The sequence below is a fragment of the Patagioenas fasciata genome, chromosome 1, assembly GCF_037038585.1.
Source record: "Patagioenas fasciata isolate bPatFas1 chromosome 1, bPatFas1.hap1, whole genome shotgun sequence".
Taxonomy (NCBI): domain Eukaryota; kingdom Metazoa; phylum Chordata; class Aves; order Columbiformes; family Columbidae; genus Patagioenas; species Patagioenas fasciata.
Genome location: NC_092520.1, coordinates 109,077,208 through 109,098,692, shown reverse-complemented (window position 1 = coordinate 109,098,692; position 21,485 = coordinate 109,077,208). Strand labels below are relative to the sequence as shown.

The 21,485-nt window shown below is 40.7% G+C and overlaps 2 protein-coding genes across 7 annotated transcripts in view; both read left to right on the top strand.

Annotated features, from left to right (window-relative positions):
* The window catches only part of NHS (NHS actin remodeling regulator), a 262,192-nt gene extending 257,719 nt beyond the window's left edge, over positions 1 to 4,473 (top strand). For all 6 annotated transcript variants that reach the window (XM_071812648.1, XM_065857834.2, XM_071812655.1 and 3 more), the window contains one exon: positions 270 to 4,473. In XM_071812648.1, coding sequence (XP_071668749.1) covers positions 270 to 894 — 625 coding nt within the window. In that variant the 3' untranslated portion in view covers positions 895 to 4,473. The remainder of the gene's footprint in view (positions 1 to 269) is intronic.
* Positions 1,759 to 21,485, top strand: part of BEND2 (BEN domain containing 2) — a 36,644-nt gene continuing 16,917 nt past the window's right edge. The window contains exons 1-8 of the mRNA XM_071813283.1: positions 1,759 to 1,777; positions 1,870 to 1,892; positions 9,033 to 9,417; positions 15,606 to 15,752; positions 16,916 to 16,963; positions 18,490 to 18,650; positions 19,862 to 19,933; positions 20,126 to 20,200. Of these exons, the coding sequence (XP_071669384.1) occupies positions 1,759 to 1,777; positions 1,870 to 1,892; positions 9,033 to 9,417; positions 15,606 to 15,752; positions 16,916 to 16,963; positions 18,490 to 18,650; positions 19,862 to 19,933; positions 20,126 to 20,200 (930 nt within the window). The remainder of the gene's footprint in view (positions 1,778 to 1,869; positions 1,893 to 9,032; positions 9,418 to 15,605; positions 15,753 to 16,915; positions 16,964 to 18,489; positions 18,651 to 19,861; positions 19,934 to 20,125; positions 20,201 to 21,485) is intronic.

The following is a 21,485-nucleotide window of genomic DNA, read 5'->3' as shown; positions in this document are numbered from 1 at the left end:
CTGATATTGAATTGGTTACACTGAGTACTATTATAACCTAAAAGATGGGTGATGTTGAGAGAGACTCTGGCTCAGTGCCTCATTCATTGCATAAGAGCTATCACAGCTCAAAGTGCTATCAGTCACTGCTAGCCTCTGATATTTGACAGAGGGATTATGAGAGCTCTAGCTAATATGAAAGCACAGTCAATCTGTGAAACTCCAGAACAGCTTTAAGTGTTATTCTACAACGATAATGTATGAAAGAGTGTTCCTTTGTGCTTTTACAGATCAAAAAGGAAAGTTCTCGGGAGAAAGGATTCTGGAGACCTTTCTGTAAGAAACAGGTTGAGAGCTTCGTCTGGAACTAGCAGCCAGCCCCCTGCCAGCAGCACGCTGCCCACCAGCAATGTGCAACCGGCCAGCAGCATGGCCACTCCCATTAGCAGCCAGAGGTCCCCTGGGCTCATATACAGGAATGCCAAGAAATCAAACACATCCAGTGAGGAGTTCAAACTACTGCTCCTGAAAAAGGGCAGCCGATCCGATTCCAGCTACAGGATGTCTGCCACGGAAATTCTGAAAAGTCCTATTTTGCCCAAGTCTCCCGGAGAGCTGACAGCAGAAGCCCCCCAAAGCCTGGAGGAGTCTTCCCCCACAGCGAGCCCCGATGCATTGTCCCCACTTTCCCCCTGCTCCCCTAGGGTCAATGCAGAAGGATTCTCCTCCAAGAGCTTTCCCATGTCGGCGTCTTCGAGAGTGGGGCGCTCACGGGCGCCGCCGGCAGCCAGCAGCAGCCGGTACAGCGTGCGCTGCCGGCTGTACAACACGCCGATGCAGGCAATCTCCGAAGGAGAGACGGAGAATTCGGATGGCAGCCCCCACGACGATCGGTCTTCTCAGAGCTCAGCGTAAGCTGCACAGGCGCCAGGGACGGGCTGCTGACACCACTCGGGTTCTGGAAGGATGTGAATATAAGAGGCCAATGCTGTAGCAGTCAAAAAAACAAACAAAAAAAAAAAAGAAAAAAATTGCAGGGCAATATCGATGCTTAAATGTGTTTGTGTTTATAAGATGTTGGGGAAACAGAGGACTACAGCTGTAGCTATTTATTACACTACATTTTCTAAAAGGAGGAAGATATGCTATGTCTGTTCTATTTTCTTTTAGCTCCATTTGGTTTATCCCACTCTCATTTCCTTTGTCACTGTATATTTCAAGGCTATATACTTTTCATAGACTTAAAAGTGACTTTGGTTTTTTTGTTTGTTTTTGGAGGGGGGGCTGGTTTTTGTTTGTTTGTTCCAGAAGTTACCCATTCCCTCACTGTAGTGCTTCCCTAGGAAGAAAGAAAGAAAAAAGCTCTTGAGGATTGGTATTTTTCTACACTAAAATGAGCTGAAACAAAATTTAGAAGAACTTAACATATGTAAATACCATATTTTTGATAAAAATTTGTAAATAGAATTATCAAAAAGTGGACATGGCAAATTATTTACTGCATAACAGCTTTGTTTATAGAAGATGAAAGAAGTCAAATGTAATAACTGTATTCTGTGAATACCATTTTCATATCAAGCATAAAAAATTCACATGGCCACCGATAACCACTTTCAGTGCAACAAGCCTGAAGGATGGAAATTGAGCAGTGGAAAGGAGGAATTCTCTGCCTTAGCGGAGGCAATAGAAAGGCTGACTGCGATGCGATTAAAGTAACCATTTGTCTTTCTAAGGCAGCTCCAAAGAAGCTAACTGAAAAGCACAGCTGGGAGGGTTACCATGAGGATCGATGGGGAAGGTGAGCGTGCTTCCAACAGAGCAAAGTCATGACTGATGCAAAGACCCAGAGGGTCCCATCCCACAGCCTCCCCTGGGCCTTTATTCTTGCAGGGATCGCTTCAGAGAGGATAGGTGTGAGAAGAAAATAGTACTTAACTTTCATATTCCTATTAGGCTATTGGGATACATAACACAGTCATAACCTCGTAATTATAATCTTTAAACATGATCAGTTTCTGGTTCGTAAAGGAAACAAATAAATTATAAGCATGCAAGAAGCGCTTTCGATTTATCAGTAAATATCCGCAATGAATTTTCAGTGAAGCTTTCTCTTTGTGCTGATGAGATTCATGCTACCTAAATATTTACAAAAACGACACTGTGAAAACCTAGCTGGGAAATAGGTATCTGTATGCATTATTTATATTCATTGCTGAGCTGGGAAGGGGAAAGCTCTGGTTCATTGTGCCAGCCACATACAGTTGGGATCTTGTCTGGTTTTACCAGAAACACAGAACAGGGTGAGGGAGTGGGGTGGGGAGGGAAAGGAGACAAATCAAAGCAGCTGCTTTGATACAAGTGAAGGCAGGGAAATAAAATCTGAATTACTTGAAGTTACTTGAATTTTCTCATCTTAAAACTGCAAGAACATGTACTTTTAAAACTAAACCCGTGAGTCGCTTTATACTCTTGATTTTTAATCGAGATAATAACAACAGGCCTGATTCTCCTTTGGACCACCATGGTTTCCATTGATGTAGCCCTGTTCATGCTACTCAGAGAACAAGGCCCTCTGTCCAAAACTGATGGTGTTGGTTGCTGTAGGATGTGGTTTGGAACAAAGGAAAGGGTAGTGCAGAGAAAATAGCGCGAGGATGAATGTGGTGTGCAGTAGGACAGGTCGAGTAGGATGGCAGAAAGAGCATACTTTGGTACTAAAGAAAGCAACTAAAAGCTGGCTTTAAGCATAAGTAAATGATAGGGAAGTGGGAGGTGTAAAATTGTTTTTTACTGGGTTTTTTTTGCTTTTAATCGTGTAATGCATATAGCTGAGAGCTTTTAAAAGAAGGTAGGGCGTGTTTTAATGAGAGAGTTTCTACCTAAAACTGTTGTGATTTTAGAGAGTCTGAGCAAGTCAGAATGGTTTAAGAAATCCCAAGTGTTATTCCCCATAAGGTTCATGTCTGATTTCATCTAGCACGTCTACCACAAGAAATATATTATTTAGGGTTTCCTAACATCCTCCTGTGTAGCCTGGTTGCGTTCGGTGTGTGATGTAGAGTCGCTGTGCATGTGCTACGTGTGTTGGGAAGAGGGGTGGTCTATCAGCTGAAAGGCTGCAAAATAATTGGGAAATCTAAATAATCTAGAAGTCTAATATAGTTTTCAAGGAGGTAGCGGGAGCAAGGTTTTGGAAACAAAAGGCTAATCACATTAGTAGCTTGGTTAAGAGAATAAGGCTGAACACAAGTGAAGTGAATGAATGAGAATGTTTTAAGAGGGAATATTTAGCATATAACAAGCCACTATCTGGAGGACATGAGGAACGGAAGTTAGATATTGGGCAGCAAATCCTTAGTTTATCATCTTCAGTCATTTTCCTTAAAATTTTACCAGGAGCACTTCTACAACATGTTTAATAGTCCTGAGTTAAACAGTCATTCAAAACTGTAAAGAGAATTCAACTGAATTGACTTAGATGATATCACTTTTTATTGCAAGTCAATAATTTCATAGAGACTATAAGTATATACACTAAAAAAATGTTTCTGACTGGAACGAGGCAATACTTCACGTACAAAACAGCCACAGAACAATCCCATTATAAGATAGTATTCCTTCTTTCGTTTAATTTCCTAGTTTACATTTAGCAGATTGAAACCCAAATAAAGAGAGATTCTAAATCCACTATGAAGAACAAAATTCATAACAATGTGGGAGTCAGAGGAAGACAAATGGTGGGGACCTCTGTAGTGTTGCCATTAAGGCACCAGAGCACAAGCCGTAAAGCAAAGGGAATGTCAACTCACCTCTTGAGACAGGGTACAGAACATGCATCAGGGAACCACTGAACTGTCATTTCAACCTACTGTTCTGTTGTTTGCACTGATGTTACAGAAATGATTTCTGAAGTTATACAGCTGTGTGTTCTTAAAAATAACATTTTTCCCCCTTTTAAATTTTTTTAATTTTTTTTTTTCTTTTTGTTGTTGTTTTTGTTGTGGCAGCATAGAGGACATGGAATAGTTGTAGCAAATAAAGCATATGTTTGCTTTTGCCAAAGGTCAGTGATTGAGTGCATTTGCTACAGTGGTGGCAGATAGAGAAATACTGTAGGTTATGACTTAAAGAATTAAAAAAAAAAAAAAAATAAGAAGGTTACAGTGTAACTATTTTGGTACTAGCACCAGTTCATGCTGGCAGAAAAGACAATGGTTTATGGACTTGCATCCATTTTGTATTTTTGTAATATTTGTAAATACGAACTTTTTAAATTGTTGCAAAGATGGTTTCTTTTGTAAAATGTTTTCAAAGTTTACATTAAATCCAAGCCTTTGTATATTTTAGAGCTGTGCAACACTTTAAGTCTTGTATTTATTTTTAGTAAAAACGGTGACAGTTTCATTGTGAATCCCTCTCGAAAAATGTGTCAGAAAAGTTTGATTACCTAGAAAGTGTGTATAGAAACAGCAAATAAACGTGATTGCAATTAAATTACACCTTCTCCTTACTTTCTTGTGATTAGATATGAAGCCTGTTCTATGGACTACAAGTATGCGATTTCTAAAGGTTTTCTCTTAAACTTTTTTTTTTTTTTAATAAACTAGGGAAATCTGTATCCAAGTTGTCATTGACTTTAAGTGGAATTTTGCCCACAAGTACAATTTTGCCAGAATATAAAGACTGCTGAATTTGCCTCATGTCTTTTATTGATAAGAAAAAGGTAAGAGAAAGGAAGCTGGGATGAAAAATAGTGGAAAGACTGCTACATTATCTGCAGCTGAAAAACAAAACAAATTGAAACATTTCAGACCCAAGGTATAGAGAATCCAGTGACTGAACCTTATCAGATAAAGCAAGCCATGGGGAAAAGGCAGGCCATAAATTCTGAAGAGAAACTTAGAAGTGCAAACACTACTTTAGCTTAAAACAGTTTGGTTATCAGTAGGTTCAGAAGTCAGGACATGGAAGCTAAGTGCTTAAATGATAGCCCCTGCATGTGTCTTCAAAAATTGCATACTTGCAGGAAAAGTGGAGGGGAAGATTCGTGTCATGAAACTTTGGGTTTAGCTATCATTTTGTCAGTAGCTTTTTCACACTGTACTTGGTATTTTAAAAATGTTTCCAGAAAAAAAAAGAAGTGCTGCAATGCGCACATCTGGTGCCTTAGAGCACAGGAAAAAAAAAAGTCAGCTTTGGAGGATGCTGCTGGGCTATCTGCAATCATGCTTTGCAAGGATACAGGCATTGTCCCAATAGCTGTGTTCTTAGAGTAGGCTCCAAGTGGGAATCAGTTTGTCTAACATTTGTTTTAACCAGATGGTCAAGCAGTTAATGATTATGTAGATCATTTCCTGATGTACTGTGTGCCTTCCCAATCCAGAAATACAGATAAGCAAGACCTGTAGAAAGAACTTAACCTCTAGAGGCAGGCACAAGCTGCTTTTCCTCTGCCTGCTGTATGCCTGTATATTTTTTTCATGCTCAATGGAAGAGAAGATTAAACATTAGGTTAACCTAAAATATAACCAGTGCTTTTTAATATATACAAGGTGAAATAATTGTAATTATCTATATGTGAAATCAGTGAGTCTTTCTAAAATTCAGGCTTCAGTGTGTACCTTTGGGTACGTGTACATGGCATACAATTGTCAGGCCCATCCAGTGATAATATAAACTCCATACTATAAATAGTATCACTGCATTACACAAGGGTTTCTCAGGTTGTACTATCCTGCTTCTCAGGAAAGCATCCCACCATGCTGTGTGGGTATTTATAAGGAATGTATATAACCATGCATGGGAAGAATAATGGGTTTGGGGGTTTTTTTAGAGGATAATAAAGCACATGGGTGCTAAAACTTAGATGCTACATCGAAAATGTTGACACCTTCTCCCCAAGGTGAAATTCAACGTCCACCCAACAAAACTTCCTTTACACTCTTCCTATAGTGTTCTCAGAGACCTGGCAACTCAGCCCACACATGCAAGTCGGTGGGTTCCTCCTTGAGCCAACAAGCAGGAGGCATGTCTTAATCTCCATCTCTTGCTGAAGCATTTATCAGAAACAGGGGCATCGATCCACAAGAAAAAATCCTGTTTAAGAGAAGGGACTAGTGCAGGCATTCATTGCAAGTACTGAGTGTTAGTGCCTGCTCTTGAAAGCACTGCTGGTCACATCTGCTGCTCTGCATAACACAGACACAGTCCGGGAAGCAATGGATACGGGCCTGATCACCGGATCACAGCCACTGTCGTGGTTTAACTCCAGGTAGCAATCAAAACCACGATAGCTGCTCACTCACTCCCCACCCGCCTGCTACCCCCAAATAGGGGAGAAAATCAAAAAGGAAGGAAGAAGCTTGTAGACTGAGATAAAAACAGTTGAATAAAATAACAAAACAATACTAATATACTGATACTACTACTAATATATATAAAATAAAAGAAAATATAAAATTAGTGATGCTCTTCTTCACAAACTCAGTCTGTTCCAAGCAGGCAGTCCTGCAAAGGTAGCACCCTGGGCCTGAACAGCCGATCTCACGGAGAGAGCACAAAGGGCAAAAAGGCCCAGAGGCCAACTACAAAACAGCAAAACAGTAAAAAGCCAAACTAAAGGAAATCCCAAAGGGAACTCATTTGGAACAGAGCAGAACTGGAACGGGTCTCCTCAGCCAGAAAACCAAACACTCATTAAATGAGAAGGTTAACACTAATGGCATAGAATATTCTTATTTATCAGCCTGAATGTCAGTCAAGGTCTGTCCCATCTATGGCCCCCTTCCTTACTGCCTCACACTGCAGAGAGAAAGCCCAGATAGACCTTGGTCTCCCAGATAACAGTTAGGATAACATTAAGTTCTTATATTGTCTTCATACCAACTTTAAAACACTGGACAGTTACTTAATGAAAAACATTAATTCTGTCCCACAGTGCTATCTTATTATTCTCAAGCTAAATCCAAACAATGACCGTGCTGCGTATGAAAAAGAAGGGTTTCTAACTGCATGAAGAAAATTAATTCAGTTTCAGTTAAACCAGCACAGAAGGCCAGTCTTCTCAGTGAGGAACACTCCTGTTATCACACCTGTAAGGTGGGGCATTTGGAAGAGCCCATTGTGCAGAGGCAGAGGCAGGCTGACAGTTCCTTTTGCCCCAGCAGCCCCAGGGATATGTGCTGTGTGTATGGGCTTTCAGGGCAAGTTTAAGCCAAGGGTGGGGACACTTGAGAAGGCAACAGCACCTCCCAGGCTGGGCAGCCAAGAGAAGGAAAGGTGTTTCGGTGCCTTTGTTTGGATCCTCCAACGTAAGCTCAAGGACAGGTCAACAGATAAGAAACCAAATACAGGGTTTCCCACTAGATTCAAGTGCATTGCCATTTAAACTTCCCCAGAGCTGGAAAATCAGAAAACCACTCTGAACATTAAGAGGAATTTGTCCTAAAACAGATGTCAGCATTCTCAGTGAAGTTTACTGTCTTCTTAGAAGATAAATTAAAAAGCTGTGCAAAACAGTGATGGCAGTGACAGCATCATGAAGAGGAGTGGTAGCCTTTGTGCAATTTCACTCTAAATAGGAAGCTGTCAATTTATTTTTTATTGGAAGATTATCAGGCTCTGACACTAATACTTCTGATTATTGTCATTTCACAAAAAGGCTGCAAACCATAAGCTATTCCTGTGAGGAGACAACTGCCTCTATGTCTCCCTTTTCAGTTCATCTGGGGTGAGAGGAGAGGCAGGAACACCTCCTCCAGTCCACAAAGAAGAATTACAAAGGCCAAGGAAATGCCATTTCCTGATCAACATATAGGTTAATTCAGACTGTTTATCTATATTACAGCAACATTCTCCATACCTAGCAGTGAGGTACTAATAAGGCAGAATAATAAGCCTTTTTGCTAATGGCACCTGAACAAATAAGAGAAACCTTGCCCTCTAAGAGTGGTTTTGTGATAGTTTTGATTTAATGTCAGGCTGCTTTCTTTTCATACCACTCAAAAAACCACACATCTACAAAATAAGCAATCATCCAATGAGTTTCCTGTGGAAATTCACACTATGGCTTTCATTGAGACTGAGAAAAGTAACGTGACTGAACCTGTGCCTTGGCCAATCTGTTAATGAATCACATTGAATCTTGGTTGGGTGGCCTAGTTCTGTTACAAGCCTCCAAAGCTGAAAAAAAAAAAAAATCACCAGATAAAACCATTTTGATGAATAAAGGACATTAAAAATCTGTAAGAACATGGCATTCAGTACCTAAGCGGTCAAGTTAATTTATATATTTACAAGGCTGGCACAGGACTATTATGTTATTACCAGTATTTACTCTCCAACCTTTAATGTTCTCCTTTTAAAAAGTACTTTCTTTTGGTATTTACTAAAAGCTTACTCAGCAGCAGTCAGCAAAGGGCAGGGTTATGTAAATAATTTATGTTTATTGCATTATCTAAGCGGTAGAAACAAATGAATATGCAATAGATGCATGTAATAAATACCGAGAAGTGCAAATCACGTGCATGCTCGATTAGAGGAGCAATCCTCCAAGCGTCCAGTGCACTGGAATAAAAGTGCCTGCTTAAAGAGTCTTTTGCTGACTTTTCAGTATCAGTAGGGCAAAAAGCACAGAATTGTTAGTATCAATAGGTGAGGCTGAAATGTCTACATTTTGTCCATCCTAAAGGCCCATAGTGTCCCTGTATGAACCGGAGTCCTAACATGTGACTTCATATAGTTCTGGGAGAACAACCTTTTGCAGCTTTTAATTCCCCTTTGTTACTGGATTTCTCCACTACAAGTGGTTTGCAAAGAACCAACACTGAACCTGCTGGTGTGATAACCAGACACTATGGCATGCTGACACATGGGGCGATGGATGGCACACACAAGAGGCTCTGCAGTTTCAGAACAGCAGAGGCCCAACCTGAAGCTACCCACAGCTTTGCCTTCCCGGAGGGACTCGGGGAGCAGCTCAGCAGCCTCTAATCCTCCTGAGGACAGAGGAGCCGGCATGAAACCGAACCCACTTGTCTTCTGCCGGGCCTCAGCTAGCAGAGAGTGTGGCAGCGCCAGGGAACCAAGACGGGCGCAGAAAACGCCGGGACACCACCCGCAACACGAAAGCCGGTGCCCAGCATCACACCTCCAGCACCCGGGACGAGACGGCTGCCCAGGGCGCGGCCGCGCGGCTGAAGGAGAGGGCGGCACCGCCCCCACCCCCCCCGCTCCCGTTTGCCAGGCGCGCCCCCGTGCCCAGCGCGCAGCCGCACTGGTTCAAAACGGTTTGTTGCGCACGTCGGAGAAGCCGCTTCCGTTTCCAACGCCGCATTCTGGCCACACCTGCCTGTGCCGGAGTCGCGGCTCGCTCCGCCGCCCTACCCGCTCGAGGAAGACCTCGCACTCCGCCGCCTCAGCAAGCCATGGCCACCGAGGGTAAGGTTCCCGGCCGCCTCCGCCCCGCCGTTCCCCCGGGGGAGGGGAGACGGAACGGGTAGGGCCGCCGGACCGCTGAGAACGCTCCCTCATCGTTCGCAACGGCCCTAACGCTCTCCGCCGAGCCGGCCAAGCCACGCCCACCACGCCCGCCGCTATTCGCCGGTTCCGGCGCGCCGAGCGGCCGCCATTGGCTTGCGCTGCTGCCCGTCACCGTGGCGTCAGTGGCGGTAGGGGGGTCGAGGCAACGAGGACGCGCGGTTGGGGCTGCTGCGCGGGGTGGGGGGCGGCGGGGTCGACAGCTTTAACGGTTTCCACGCGGAGTTGAGGGCGTGAGAGTGCACGGGGCGGGCGGGAGTTGCTGCGCTTCCCCCGGGAGCGCTCGGGGCTGGGCCTGCGGGCACCAGCGGATTCCCGGGCTTCCCCCGGAGACTCGTATTCCCCAGGCGCCCCTGCAGCGTCACTCCTGCCACAGCTGGACCAAGGGCAGAGGGGCGGCCGTGCGTGGCTGTGACGCGGTTGAGCTGGAAGCAGGACTTTCCCAGTGAAGTTACTTCTCAGAAGAAGTAATGTGGCCGTGCCACAGCTTGGTTGCCTCATGGTGTAGGGCCGAAAGGTGACGGTGGCAGTTGCATGGTGTGTGGTATGGAAAACCTTTGTTTTTCCTAGTGTTCAAATGGTGGGTGAGCATAACAGGAAAATGTTGGGAAAATGACTGTGGAACAGTGGTGTCTCAGCCTTGGCAGGTGGTTGAGTGCTACAGTTACATGGAAACAAAACCTCTGTAGCAACAGTGAAGAGTAGTGCTCCTGAAGTGAGATGCCTGAACCTTTTCCTTCTGAAGACATAATGCAACTTCTATATCTTAGAGGTACATGGGCTTCATTTACATGGAATCAAAACAGTTATATTCTGTCAGTTATATGCTAAGAATCACAATATGTCCTGAGTTGTAAAGGACCCACAAGGATCATCGAGTCCAACTCCTGTCCCTGCAAATGACAGCCCCACAGTTCATACCGTGTGTCTGAGGGCGTTGTCCAGTCTCTTCTTGAACGCTGTCAGGCTTGGGGCCTTGACACCTCCCTGGGGAGCCTGTTCCAGTGCTCCACCACCCTCTGGGGGAAGAACCTTTTCCTAATGTCCAACCTAAACCTTCCCTGGCACATCTTCCTGACGTTCCCTTGAGTTCTGTTATTGGTCACCAGAGAGAAGAGATCAGCACCTGCCCCTTCTCCTCCCCTTGTGAGGCAGCTGTAGCCACCATGAGGTCTCCCCTCAGTCTCCTCCAGGCTGAACAAACCAAGTGACTTTAGCCACTCCTCATGCAGCTTCCCTTCCAAACTCTTCACTAACTTAGTAGCCCTCTTATAGATACTCTCTAGTAGCTTAATATCTTTTTTTATCCTGTGTTGCCCAGAACTGCACACAGTGCTTCGGGTGAGGCCACACCAGTGCAGAGCAGAGCGAGACAATCGCCTCCCTCGCCTGGCTGGCAATGCTGTGCTGAATGCACCCAGGATACGGTGGGCCCTTTTGGCTGCCAGGGCACAGCTGTTGGCTCATATTCAACTTGCTGCCAACCAGAACCCCAGATCCCTCTCTGCAGAGTTGCTCTCCAGCATCTCATCCCCCAGTCTGTATGTACAGCCAGGGTTACTGTGTCCCAGGGTTAGAATCTGGCACTTGCTCTTGTTGAACTTCATGTGGTTGGTAGTTGGCCCGTTCTCCAATGTGTCCAGATCCCTCTGCAGGGCCTCTATTCCCTCGTGAGCATTGACAGCTCCTCCCAGTTTTGTGTCATCAGCAAACTTACTAAGTAATCCCTCAAGTCCTGAATCTAAGTCATTTATGAAGACATTGAAGAGTGCTGACCCTAAGATGGATCCCTATGGAACCCCGCTAGTGACTAAAAGCTAGTGCTTCACGTTGTCTTTCCAAGGAATAATATTTATATCGTCTCATATCAGTTAAAACTCATTTAACTTGTCATTGCTGTCACAGATCTCTACCCACTGAAGAGGTTCCAGTGGTCTCTTGCTCAGATGCCAAATTTCCTTCTGTGACTTCATGGTTCAGGGAGATTTTCTGGCTAAAAAAATAATTTCGTTTTTGAAGTGGTTAGGCTTTGACCAGTTCACTGTGCAATTATACAAGTGTCAGCGTGAAGTAAAGGAGTTGGCCTGAGGTGTAGGAGGGTGGGAGCTTAGCAGCCCTGATAAACTCCCAATTAAGCAAATATACCGGTTAATGCCTTGGGTGTCTGTTACTTCTCCTTTGTCCTCACATTTTTTGTCTCCCAATTTGCTTTGTTGATAACTCGGTAATCTTAACCAATATTAGGACTGTTATTCCTCAGCAATACAAAAGAGGTGCCATTAATAATATTCCTCAGTCAAAAGGTGCAGTATGAGCTCAATCTTATTAAACATCAGAGGCCTCTTAGTGAAGCGTGTTTTACTTGGAGTTTTGATCTTACTAGCATCTTGCTAATCCAAATATGAGACCTAAAGCCACGGGAAATCTTTTTTCATTATTCTGCTTCTCACCATAGTATTTGGTTTGCATTTGCTCAATTTATGAACGTATTGTCTTAATCTGTTGCAAATTTCAGTCATGCAGAATCTGACTACAGCATTGTAAATTAGCTATTGTTTTAATGTTCAGAGACATTTGATAAGCATTTTATCTCTCATAGAGTATTCTGATGTCTCTGATCTATGATAGTTTATTTAGATTAAGGACAAAATGATAAGTAGTATGCTAAATTCAAGGGTGCAACTTGAGGTGGATAATACTTAATTTTTCTGAGTGTAGTATTTAAGCATCTTTATAACATCTAGTTTGTCTTACACATAGCTTCCGTGGCTGTCTGTTGCACCTAGGAGTATAGAGATCCTGTTTGCACAGATACGGAGATATGTCTAACTGAATTCCTAGCAAATGAAGAAAGAACACTGGATTTCTGGGAAAAGTTTGATTTAATTTTAGTGATTTGGTAGGAGCCCCCAGGAACTCTGTAGTAGAGGTTGGGATAGGATTTGGTACTACTCAGTGCTTTCAGCTCTCTCCTTCACCTCCCTTTACCATTCCATACCTCCATGGTTACCTACATTTCAGTTTCCCCACTGAGAGCATTTGTCAGATAATGTCAGCTCAGTACAAGCCCTTCCTTATCCCACTGGCTTATGTGGTGTATTGAATTAGTAATGTACTTGGAGCAAGAAAAGTAGTCTGTCAGCTTGTCTTCGGACTTCAGCCAGATGCAGTTGTATTTCTGTGCTTGTAGCTTTGGTTATCATAGTATGCACAAATGTGGTTAAAACTCATTTTTGTCTGCAATGAGCTAGAGTTAATATGCAAATAATTACTCGAAGTTGTGATGAGATGATGCTGTCCCTGAAAGGCACTTGTGTCACTGCACTTTCCTTTGTGTTAGTTCCTTTTTTGTGTTTGTGTATGTTAGCATAAGTGTCAGACCATAAATAGAGTAGGATCTAGTTGTGGTTGGAGTTAGTGCTAGCTGACTCTGCTTTTGTGATGTAGTTTAAGCTCAGGTGAGTTCCTTGATATATCCTTTATTTGTTTGGACTGAGTTACTTTGCTTCATTTGCTTTGGTATGTAATTCATAGTTGCTACAGAGTTTTTTGAGCTTTTGTTTGTCTTTTCTTTTGAACTCTGGCTTTGAAAGAGTTCATGTGTGGGGTTTTGTGGGGTTTGTTTGTTAGTTCGCTTGATCTTTATTAGTTCTTGATCTTTATTATCAACATATTTCCATCTCTAAATTATTTTAAAGTTACCCCTTTACTCCCTCTGAGTTGTCTTTATCTTGCAATTTGGTTTTATTGGTTTATCATTCTTATGTTTCACATTTTTCTTCTGTTCTCAGCTATTTTCACCAAAGGCTATGCTACTATACTACTTGTGGATAGGTGACTGAGCACTAGTAAAAGATAAGCAGTCATTTGGTTTCTGGAGTACGTTGATCAAATGACAAGAGTTTCCAAAGAACAGAGAAAATGTTCAAGTCATAGTAGCTTTAAAATATATTTCTCTGTTTGTTATTGGAAATAAATTCTTTATGATGCATGGTTTTACTTTTCTGCATAACAAACTGTAACTTGATATAGTAATGTAACTTCTGATGCAGGGTTAGGCAAGCATTACATTTCGCATGTAAATCATTTTGAAAGCTCGGCTCAAATTTAAGTGCCTTTAACTTTATACAAAGACCTGCTTCCTGATGATTTTGTGCAGAAGCAAAGAAGAGCTCCTGGTGAAAGTATTCTAAACATTGAACATAAACAGCTTTTAAGTTAGTAAGAGCACCACCAGTCTTGGTGTTCTAATTTGGTCATTTCATAGTACTGCTTTGTCTATAACTATCCTTCTGTACAATGCATCTGTTATGAGCATCTACCTTATTATAGCATATCCTACTGCCTTACTGAAAATACTGAGTCATAGTCTATACTGTATAAACCAGAGCATGCATTAAGTCTGAGAAGGAAATTAGTTTGGTGACATTTTCTAATTTTAGATGGTTGTCAGTTCAGTTTTCAAGCAGAACTTCAGACTTCTCTTAAACTGATAACTTGTTCCAATGATTGGATAAACCAACCTATTTAGTGAGTCTTACTGTAATACAGAATTCACTTCGCAATAGAAGTATTTTTTGAAATATCTGAATGTAAAATATTTGCCTAATCACACTTTTTAAATTTAGAATTTCTTTCAAGACTTACTGGGAACATCTGAATATCTATGTAATGATATTTTATGTCAGTGGATTTAATTAATGCAATGAAATTATTAAATTGGCACAAGAAATGCTGTTGCATCTTCATTCAAGTCATAAGTAAAAAAATACTGATGGCTTCATTTTTATTGTTTTCAGGAACACAAATTAATCACAGAATCTGGCAGTTTGTGGTTTCTACTTGAGAAAGACAGATATGTATTTCATATTGTTTGGTGCTATATGTATGGCATTACATATCCCAGCTCATGTCCGCTCCACCAAACTCATTTTTGCTGGGCAGCTATGCCCCAGCTAGCTTTTTGGCCTCATTCACTAGTATAGACAAAGCTATTGAGTGCATGACGGTTGGTGGGTGTTTCTGAACAGACCCTCAATTTGGTGAAATAGTCTTTCCAAATCTGATGACAGCCAAATCCAAACCCTGCTGCATTATTTCTTCTGGATGAGATGGGAGTATTACCCAGAGGGATAATTTTATGATCTGTGTAATTCATCTTCTGTTCCACCTTTTGGTCTCTTAAGAAACTGGAACAAGAGGGAAGAGAGCAGGATTTGGAGTGAATTGTTTGTATAAGAGTGAAGAACCAGACCATTGTTTCATTCATACACGCCTGATTCATCCCTGGAGCTCAGTCTATCCTGTGCACTGAACAGCATAGAGATCCTGTGGAAAATACGGCATGTGTTCATATAGTTAGTGTGTCATTACGCATGTGTGCTGGCTGAATTTATTTCCTAAGCTTAGTGGTTCACAGTGTGGTTCCTTCCATTAATTTCTTTCATCAAGAATAAATTCCACTCCCTCCTCTACCCTCTCCAAAACACCAGATATAGCTGTAATAGCTATAATACAGTTACTCTGAAACTAGGCCATTTTTTCATGATGTAGTATGTTTAATTGGAAAAAATTTGGTACTGGAGATTTGCCATTCAGTGCACAGTGTGTCATTGGGAGCCGATGTTTGGTTTGATCTGAATACCAAATATGCAGTTAGGATTTATATGCTGATTTGTTTCAAGTGTGTAAATGTCTAAGCATTTCTTATTCATGAAAGTAAAATTTCAAAACCAAATTAATATGTCTTGCCTTATTGGATGCTTGAATGTAAATAGTGGAGTTCTCTGAAGTGCTTGTTACTGACTTATAACTGTTCCTGTTGGAGCTGGACACTGTAAGAAGAGTTGGGTACTGAGCAGTTTCAGGAATCCTGCCAACTAAGCAATAGTAAGCTGTTTCCCTTCTAGTGCATGTTCAAACCTCAATGGCTGTGTTTAAAAGTGACTTCACATTTAAATGCTAAAGTGAAACTTGTTTTAAATTAGCCTGTGATACAATTCAGATAATGCTAGATGTGATACAAGCACTACAGTTTTCATCTGATATGCAGAACGGTGTCCTGTTTCTCTTTCTGTATATGCTAATAGATTATGTGTCTGTGAATGTTGAGGATGATGTTGAAGCAGTTATTATGGACCATGGAGAAAATGGACTGTCTGCAGAAAGCTGCATGTCAATGGGACAAAACTCTGAAGTAAGCAGTGGTGTTCACCATGTGGCTCAAGTTGTTTATGGTAATTACCGTTCATGTTTGTTGTGATCTAATAGTTAATGGCTAGTTTTAATGCTGTATGTTCAGTGCTGCTGTCATTAATGCTTTCTGTCTCACCCATATCTTTAAAACATATTTTATTAGAAAGCTACTTTATAGAAATTGCTTGGCAATGCATTTAAAAAGAGGGACCTGTGTAATTAATACTAACCTGCTCAAATATCATGTTTTAAAAAGACAGTTTTTTACTTACTTAGAAAGTAAGTATACCTAGGAACAAATTAGCAGGCAATTTGGAAAATAAATGTCATGAAAGAGCCTAACACAAAAGATGAGGTTTTTTTTAGATAAACTGTCCAGTGTAGTTTAGTGGAGTACCAGGAATTCTGATGTGTAATGATAGTAAGATGGTTGTTTAAGGTGGTAAATTATTAGCTGTAAGTAGCCTTTGGTGATTGTCTGTAATACGTTGTATTTGTTGTAGCATGCAAGATCAAAGTCTCTCAGAAACCTTACCCTATTCTCCATTGGCCCAGAAAAAAAATTAGTCATAGCTGTTATGAGCATTTAGAAAGTCCAGTAGCAGTATTACCAAGTTAGCAAGGAAAATGAGTGTAATTAAATGATGGTACTGTCATAGAGGCACCCCAGACATCAATTTAGACAGACGATAAACTGCAAACCTTCAAACAGATCTGGGAAAGGAATCATAGAATTATTTGGGTTAGAAGAGACCTTAATGACAACCTAAAGGCGAACCGCCTGCCATGGGTACACCTTCCATTAGACCAGCTTGCTCAAAGCCCCGGCCAAGCTGGCTTTGAACACTTCCGGGGATGGGGCATCTGCAAGGTTACCTGAGCAACCTGTTCCACTGCCTTACGACCCTCATGGTGAAGGATTTCTTCTTTATATCTCATCTAAATCTACCCTCTTTCAATTTAAAGCCACTACCCTTTGTCCTATCGCCGCATGCCCTTGTAAAAAACATCCTCTCCAGCTTTCTTGTAGGCCCCTTTCAGATACTGGAAGGCTGCTGTAAGGTCTCCCTGGAGCCTTCTCTAGGCTGAACAACCCCAACTCTCTCAGCCTGTCTTCATAGCAGAGGTATTTCAGCCCTGTGATCATCTTCATGGCCCTCCTCTGGCCTCACTCAAACAGTCCCATGTCCTCCTTATGTTGCAGGCCCCAGAGCTGAATGCAAGAAAGGAAATTCTGGAGCTGGGTGGGAGGGTAGGTAGGTTTTAATCTTCCACTAAGAGAACAAATACTAAGCAATGACATATGTATTTTTATTATTGTTATTGATTGTGATTTCAAAATGATATTCGCTACACCAAATCTACCACAGATCTTGCATATGTAGCATCTGTCAACTCTCCTACAACATTTGTCAGGGCTTTTAATGCAAATAACATTTTCTTTTTTTCTAGGTTATGGTACTGAATATATTACTACTTCTCTGTCCTGCCTCTGGCCCTTCCTCTTTAAGTGCATAAAACAAAAGTGGTTGTCTTTGCTTTTCAGTATTTCTCTTAGCTTGTCCCTGTCCTGTTGGATTTGTTTGCTCTTCCTTCACTTCTGAGATATTGGTTCTTCCTTCTAGCTAGGCCATGAAATTAGTTCCATTATTTTGCAAAAGTACTAAGAGCTACTTTTCTCATGTGACCACTTTTACTTGGGAGGAACTTACTGTAGATATCCACAAAACTTCCCCACCACATTTTTTCTGCCTGACCTAAGCTCTGAAAAGCTCCTTCACAGCAGATAGTATGGTGGAGACTTGGTTTTGCCTTTTTATGCTAGCTAAGTTTTTCTCCTCATTTCTTGGAAGCTGTTCAAGATCTGGTTTAGCTTCTTAAGCTTTACTTGTCTTTTAAGTCTTCTCTTATCTGTATCTTGTTATCTATACATTGCTTGGCCTGTCTATAGGTAAAATATATGGACCTCAAGAGGAAAGAGTTAGTTACTTTTTGTTTCTTCCCCTCTTTAGAGTGTTTTTGTTTCCTTTTAAAGAAACTGAGGACAGTTTGAGGTAGAAACCTGTAAATGATGGACAGGCAGATTTGGCAGTAGAATTATGCTTTTTCTCTTCACTGTGAAAACTCTTTTAACATTCTTCAAAAGAGCTTGGCACTGGTGTGGTCTTCAAAAGAATTGGGATGGAGGAGTGATCAACTGTAGTAATGGCTTTTTAACTGTGTGCCAGGCCTGCAGGTGAAGATGTGGAGGCATTTTCTGTTTCACTTGTGGATAGTTGGTGTTTGGTAGCTCCTCACCTACACTGGCTCAATGGAGGAGATACCTGGAGCAGATCTGTTTTGTTGCACTGTGCTTCAGTGACAAAATAGGAGGGGACATCGTAACTGTAGGGAAGGGACAGCTGAGGACTAAACAAATGGGAACTGTGTTTTACATTGTGGGTGTGTTGCCTGAATTTCAGTTAATTGGTTTTGTTGAAGTTTTGAATTCTGTGTCTTTGTACAACTGGAAATGAGAACAGAGAATCAACAGTGAAAAGCAAAACAAATGGAGCCTGGTGAGAGTTAAGAATAAAGAATATTAAATTTAATTTACCAATTTCATATCTAAATAAATTGGATTTGTAAGTGTTTAGTAATATGCTAGTAAAGAAATTTCAGATAACCAAGGAGTTTTAGAGTTAAAAAAAAAGTGTGACTGTGCATGTTTTTTGTAGTGAAATGTTTAATTCAATAGGAAACCTGCTGATATGCTTTGATTTCTCTCCACTTTTCCAGGAAGTGAAGGCTTATCAGTGCTATCTGAGCGAGTGGCATCACAGATGAGCCATTCTGCAAATATGCAGAGAGGAAATGGTCACAGCCCTGAAAAAATGGATTTTGTGTTTTCGCATAATAAAAGAAAACGACTTGCCCCTTCTCTAGTGGGAAGAAATGTGGTATGTTTCACCAAAGAGTAGCCCTTTGTTCTGAAGCCAATTTCAGTCTTATTTGGAATGTCATTTTTCCTTTACTTTTCTGTGCTTGTTTGATGACATCCTGGTGAAGAAGTGTGGGTAGGATATCCATGTAGTGCATGGAAGCTTCTAGCAAGCATAAAACCTTGTTGTGCTGGATACTGTATGTGCATATAACAACAGCTAGTGTACAACAGAGAGCAATTTATACCAACTTCCCATGTAGATGCTGTTATTTTTTTCAGTAAAAATCTCTTTGTGCAATTTAGGATAGTAAGAGTTGGAACTTAATGTTGAATAGTGATTTACCTCCATGAACAACTAGCTCCAAAGACAGATTGCATATAATTTTTACTTGAGGCAGTCACAAGCTTAGTTCATGTCAGCATGCAGAGGTTAATTCTTACGTTCCAACAGTCAGGATGTCTTTGCTATAAAAACAGCTTTACTCTGTTTAATTCTGCTTGTTGTAAAACAAACAAACCCAACACCCACCCACCCACCCACACACACTCCCAACCTTCCTTTTTTAAAAAATAAGACCTGATTAAATATTATTTACTTTAAACAAAAAAAATACCACCAACAAACCACCACCAACAAAAGGCTTATGAAATCTGTGAGGTGTGGTGGACAGGAGCTGCTCCTCCAGTAAAAGAAAAATGTCACAATTGTCCAGATGGTGGCACTGTTGATTCCTGTCTAAAAGCAGTTTTCAAGCTGTGAGAAAAATACATCTTTTAGCTTGTAAATAGACATTTTTACAGCTTCTCTGTGCACACTTATACCCATTGAAATAAATGCACTTTTTAAAAAATTGATTTATTTAAACTACTGTAAAATCTACATGGAGTCTCATAATTACATAAGCTTGGTGATATGGTACATAATATAGTTAGATGGGAAAGTTCTGTCCTTAGAATAACCCCGTAAAATACATATTATTATATACATTTGTATGAAGTTCATATTAATTGAGAATAAGATACTCTCAAACCAAAAGGGAGATGAGTATTCGTATGACCTAACCACAGACACATAAATGAGATTACTTTGTTAAGTTTTGTAGCCAGGGGAAGGAGTATAGCTTAACTGAAAGTGTTAAAGTTGGATTCCTAACAGTTTCTCTCTGTAGTTTATATTTTGAATTGTTTCATTGTTCAAAACATTAAAAGTTACTTGTTATTTCGCAGATGAGAACCAGGGAAGGAGAATATGAAGATAGTGACAGTATCATTTATGAGTATGAACCAGACTATGAATGTGTGAGTTAATTTTCTTTTGTTTGGTTGACTTTGAAAAGCTGTTTTGGGGATGCATTATTTGGGGTAGACTAAAATAACACTGAGGTTTGAAGTTGGGATTTCTAGGTTTAACATGTTATTCTAGGACTGTGTATATATTACTAGCTTGCACTTTTTCTTCTTTTTTTATAAATTACTATTTTAATGAAAAAGAGGAGTACTGTATCTGAAGCTTCCTACACTGGAGATCAGCAGAAAACTCTTATGGAGGTCCTCAGTTATTGCCAGGTATTTTTTTTTCCTTTGTTTCTGAAATGGCATTTAAACAATTTTAGTTAAATTTCGGAAAGATTTGCAATCTGTATTTTATAATCTGTGACTTCAGCCTTTCTGGATATTTACTTGTTAATTGCCTGCTTAACTTTGATATTTTTAATGAAAAAAACAGTCTACTTATTCTCTGAGTTTTTCACACCATAGCTGGCAAGAATGCTTTTCAAATACTAAGCTTTAATGCAAAATGTGAAGTCTAGAGATTGATTGGGAGGTGCTTCACAGTAATGGAAAAGATCTGACTGTCATACATACAGCTTTTGAAGGTACATGAGGCTTGCCGAAAGTGTGCCAAAATCCTGGTAGTATTATTTTGATGGGTTCTTTGCTTTTGACTTTTGAAGTGGTGGCTGGCAAGATTGAAAATCATTGCACTGAAAATTAAAAGCATCCCCTATTTATTCAGGTGAACGTTTATGTGACTCTTGAGTCACAGTATTCTATATAGAGTGAAAGAGATTCAGGCTATGCTTTAGGCAGGACAATTTGTGAGTGGCTTGTAGCCAAGTATTAATGTCTTGGAAGTCTTTTTAAGTATATACTTCCCAATGCTGTGGAATAAAATTGACTAAGATTGTGTGACTAACATTCTTGTCGCTAGTCAGGGAATCTGAGCTGTAGCAAGTGGCAATGAGAAGCTATAGCCTCTTTTGCTGCTTACTAGCCCCTTTCTGTCTCCTTCCTCCCACTGTTACCCCCTCCCAGAGTAATCTGCCCTAGGGCTACATGAAGCCTTTTAAAAATGCCTGTACTGTCCACAATGATTTAATGTCTTCTAGTGCTTCCTCAAGATATTTCTGAATTCTGGGAATATTTATAGATTCTTTTGTCCAAGGATTTTTTTATTTTTTTAAGATAACTATCTTACTGAAACGTAACTGTTGGTTTTGATAAAATTGAAATGAATTTGAAATTCTATCTACTACAAATCCATCTAGTGACTTTTTTTTTCATAGCTGTATGTATTCTTAAACATTTTCTGTCTAGTTATGCTGTAGGCTAACAAAACGCACATTTCTTCTTTGTAATTCATATAGCTATAATATCCTTGTGTGTGTTTTGTAGTAATAACTGATGACAAGTGCCTCAGATGTGTTTTCCAGTTGACAGCATACTTTCAATACTACATTAATATTCTGTTATCTAATTCCTTTATACTGTTATGGCATAAAGTGTATGTCTGAATTGCTCTGTAAGCGTCATGTTTGAGTTGCTAAATCCTGCAAACACAGAAGAAGGA